Raw genomic sequence first — 4,372 nt, forward strand, 5'->3', positions numbered from 1 at the left:
TATATAGATTATAAGTGATTAAATACAAGATTAATAGTAGTTATAATTATTGGTAAAATGTGCTTGGAAAAAAATATAATCCGAATATCAACTTGCATAATAATTATGCATGCACTGTATTTGTCCTCTTATGCTGTCGAGGTAATGCAAGAAATGTTGTGATTGGTTGTCAAGGCAGCCAATCAGAATTTAGCAGCCTCGGTCTCTGACTGGCTGGAATTATAGCACATTGTAAAGCTGGGTTGTGTTGAGCACACGAGCTGTTGGCATTTAGCGAGCACAGAGGGGGGCATCAGGTGAGCAAGCTAGTGAAACGTTGCACACGCAAAAGAGAAGGTCTGCACACATCCAAAAACGTATTTTAAATGCAAAATTGATTTCCGTGCGCTCGAAAGACTTTTTTCTTTGCGAAACGAACATTTTCTCCACAAACTCAGATCGCGCGTGTGCAAAATGCACTTTTGTGCGCTCAAAATATGATCTTTCGCGCGCAGAATTGTGGCAGAAATGTAAGCCCATAGGCTGCTGTCTTGTCTTATCTTTTTTGAGGACTGGGAGACGTGCCTGGTTTCTCAATCTCGCGCTGACATTGCGCATGCGTGATCTGGCCGCGGCGCTGAGATGCAGCTGTGGGATGCGGAGAGGGGAGTCCCGACTCTGCGTGGCCGATGTTAACCTCTTTCTGGGGCCGAACAAACGCTACGGGTGGTCTGTTCCCTGGAGACCGCCTTGAGGAGGGAGGAGAGAGAGCGAGGGAGAGAAAAGAGGAGGCGGGTGCTGTCTGCGCTCGTTACAACAGTCACCAACCTGTGGATGGTGGCAGTGCGTGCTGCGGATTAGATACAGTCTCGCGCTGGGGAGACTCAGTGTGCGCGAGCCCGTCTCTTGCTGCCAGGACCGCGACAACAAGTGCAGGACATGCGGTGCTTGTGAAGAGGAGCTCTGGCTGCATGAATGGCCCCGCTATGGACGAAGTTCCGTTTCCCAGAGTCCGCACGTGGCAGAGGAAAAGTCGCTGCCTGGCCGGCGCGTGCGAGCGTGAGTTTGACTGCAAGGAGCTCGAGACTCTCTTCCAGAAGTACAACCTGAAGCTCGAGCAGACCGCCACGCTCAAAGCGCTGGCCATCCTCATCCTCGCCGCGTCCGCATTGGCGCTCGTGGAGCTGCTGTCCGCCGGCTCGCGCTTCACCGTGTCCAAGGGCTCGCACCCGGTCCACTGCGTCATCTTCACCTCGCTCTTCATCGTCACCAACGTCAAATATCTGCAGGTCACGCAGCTGCAGCAGATCGCGCGGCTCGCGTTGCTCTTCAGCTTCACGTTCGCGTTGCTCTGTTGCCCGTTTCCTCTCGTGCTGGGTCACGGGACGCAGGGCGCGCAGGGGCCTGACGCACCGAGCACAACACCTGAGCAAGGTGTCTGGCAGTTGATGCTCGTTATTTTTGTTGCCTACTTTCTGCTACCGGTCAGGACGCTCTTGGCGGTTTTGTTCGGCATCTTGGTGGCTGCGTCGCATTTCATCGTGATGGCGACATCGGTAACGGCGCGTAAACCTCGCGTGTGGACACCGGTAAGTTGTGTCATCGGACATTCCTTCCCTGAAAAATTCGCATTTGTTGTATTTGGCGTGTCATATAGGGCGATGCACTAGCGATTAGTGCGCTTGGTGGAGCATGAGGGCTGTGCACACAGGTTGCGTGAAGAGCGTACAAAGGCCAGTTTGACTTCAGCACCAGTGAGTATGGACAGCTCCTAGAGAAGCAGTCAGCCAGAAACCTCTCAGAACTTCTTTTATGAAAAAATAAACCACACAAATCAAACAGAATGTGGAACTATTTGATAAAGTTCAAAAATAAGCGTCATTGTGGGGTTTAAATCACTTCCAACATTGATTTAATGAAGAATATCAAAACTGAAAGTTAGATATTTCAACAGCTTGCACAGCTGTCGATCTTATGCCAAAATTAGCTTAAAAATTCTATAAAATTATTTAATCAATGTGTTTTATTAACTTTAGCAGTCATAATTTTACTGTGAGACGACTGCATACTGTATTGTTTTCTGTCAACAACAAAGGACTCTAATACCCAATAGTGGAATAAGCTTTAGTTTGAATAATTTATTTATAGACATGATTGGCCAGTTGGAGATTTATGAAGATGTGTACAAAAAATTATATTCAAAATAAATAGAGCTTTCGTTTAGTTTTAATTTTAAGTTTTCCTCTGACTGGGACTATACTCCTTATCCCCTTAAATGAATTTTATTCCAGCCAGCATCATAGTGACACAATTAAGCATAATCATATGTGCAAGAGTGCTCTTGTGCTAAATGTCAGCACAGCTTTGGCCATAAACACAGGGCTGCAGGTCTGATATTCAGTACTACAGCACAACTGTGAGTGTGATATCACAGTGTTTTCAGTATGTTTCAGACAAAAATTGGCCAGGAACAGCATGTATGAGTGTCGTTATTGAGATTAACCTTTACCACAAAATTGTTAAAAAAAAATCCATTGTAAAAATTCTAAACATTTTAAATGTTGTTTTACATTTAACATAGTAAACCTCATGTTCTGTTTGGGGTCTGACTTTTTCATACAGACCTTTCAGACAGACCTGAAAACCTCTTCTTTTTAGTTTCCATCTAGGTCATTTTCATAGCTCAAAAAATACCTCACATTTAAGAATCAGGCTGACACTTAAAGAGACGGTTCACCCAAAAATGAAAATTCTGTTATCATTTATCCATATGTCATTCCAAAACATTGACTTTTTTTTCTTCTGCAGAAGATAAAATATATTTTGAAAAAATGTCTGTACAATGGAAGCCAATGGTAACCAATACTATTTGATTATCTACATTCTTCAAGATATCTTCTTTTGTGTTCCGCAGAACAATTAAAGTGATACAGGTTTAGAATGACATGAGAGTGAGTAAGTGATGACAGAATTTCAATTTTTGACTCTGTAGAGATACTCTTCTGTCAGCTGTTTATGTTTGCTATGTGTTTTTGCTGAGGTCACATTGATTCAAAACAGAAACAACATTATTGAAATAGATGCCATAGATGCTATTATTGTTATACATACATCAGTGGGGTCTCTGAGACATTAAGCAGAGGAAATCTAAACAGAGCAAGAAAGTTGAAATGAAAGGAGTGAGGCTGTAAACAGAGCAAGTCTCATGATATTAATATGGAGAGTATTTGTATGCATTGACCTTTCGTTTAATCTGGCAGACAGACAAAATGACACATTTCAGTTCAGCACGTAACCTCTACACCTCTGATTTACAGAACGCCGTGACAGTTTCACATGCCTCACTACATCTTCGCTGGATGCTAAATGATGTTTGTGACAAACACTCACACAGGAATTGCAGCTTCCATCATCAAAAATCAAGCCTTTGAGAACAGGGACTGGATTTGGTGACCTACTAAACCTTGATTTCATCGAAAAGACCGATAGAGTGCCTAAAATCCAATCAAAACGCTCCAAAGACCTTAAGCAAAGAGGATCGACATAAACTCATTAAAAACACCTGATCTAAAAATATCAGCGTGCCACTTCACATTAAAACAGCAGCATTGCATAGCACACAGCATATACAGTATTTTATTATTGCTCTGCAAACTTAAAGAACACTTCACATCTAGACACAAGTGTCATCGTTCACATGCTGAGTTAATGAGTTTTTTTTTTTCTCACAACCTCTCACTCAGACTGTCAGAGCGTAACCTTGGTGCACATCACGGATTAAAATACAGGATGGTCAGCTGTCTATAAGCTAATCACATGACTTTAATGCCTTGATCAATGATTACCAATAAATAGCCAATACCAGTTAACCAAACTGGCCACTGTGGAAAATTGTTTCCACCACTGGATTAAAAATAAATAAAAAAGATAATTGTGACTTTTTATCTCACAATTCTGACTTTTTTTTTTGCGCAGTTCTGAGTTTTGCAATTCTGAGCAGAATTGTATGATATAAACTGAGAATTGCAAGATATAAACACAGAACTGCAAGATATAGTCTCAGAACTGTGAGATATAAACAAACAATTCTGAGAATAAAAGTCTGAATTATGAGATATAAACGCAGAATTGTGATATATAAACTCAGAATTGCAAGATATAAACACAGAACTGCAAGATATAGTCTCAGAACTGTGAGATATAAACAAACAATTCTGAGAATAAAAGTCTGAATTATGAGATATAAACGCAGAATTGTGATATATAAACTCAGAATTGCAAGATATAAACACAGAACTGCAAGATATAGTCTCAGAACTGTGAGATATACACACACAATCACAATTGCAAGAAACAAGTCAGAATTATGAGGTTAAAGGGGGGGGGGGGGATT

The 4,372-nt window shown here is 41.8% G+C and overlaps 1 protein-coding gene across 1 annotated transcript in view; it reads left to right on the plus strand.

The window, feature by feature from the left end:
- Positions 1–612: 612 nt before the first annotated feature.
- Positions 613–4,372, plus strand: part of LOC107697434 (adenylate cyclase type 1-like) — a 34,732-nt gene continuing 30,972 nt past the window's right edge. The window contains exon 1 of the mRNA XM_016498221.1: positions 613–1,568. Within this exon, the coding sequence (XP_016353707.1) occupies positions 669–1,568 (900 nt within the window). The 5' untranslated portion in view covers positions 613–668. The remainder of the gene's footprint in view (positions 1,569–4,372) is intronic.

This window comes from Sinocyclocheilus anshuiensis, unplaced genomic scaffold, assembly GCF_001515605.1.
Source record: "Sinocyclocheilus anshuiensis isolate Anshui unplaced genomic scaffold, SAMN03320099.WGS_v1.1 scaffold801, whole genome shotgun sequence".
Taxonomy (NCBI): Eukaryota; Metazoa; Chordata; class Actinopteri; order Cypriniformes; family Cyprinidae; genus Sinocyclocheilus; species Sinocyclocheilus anshuiensis.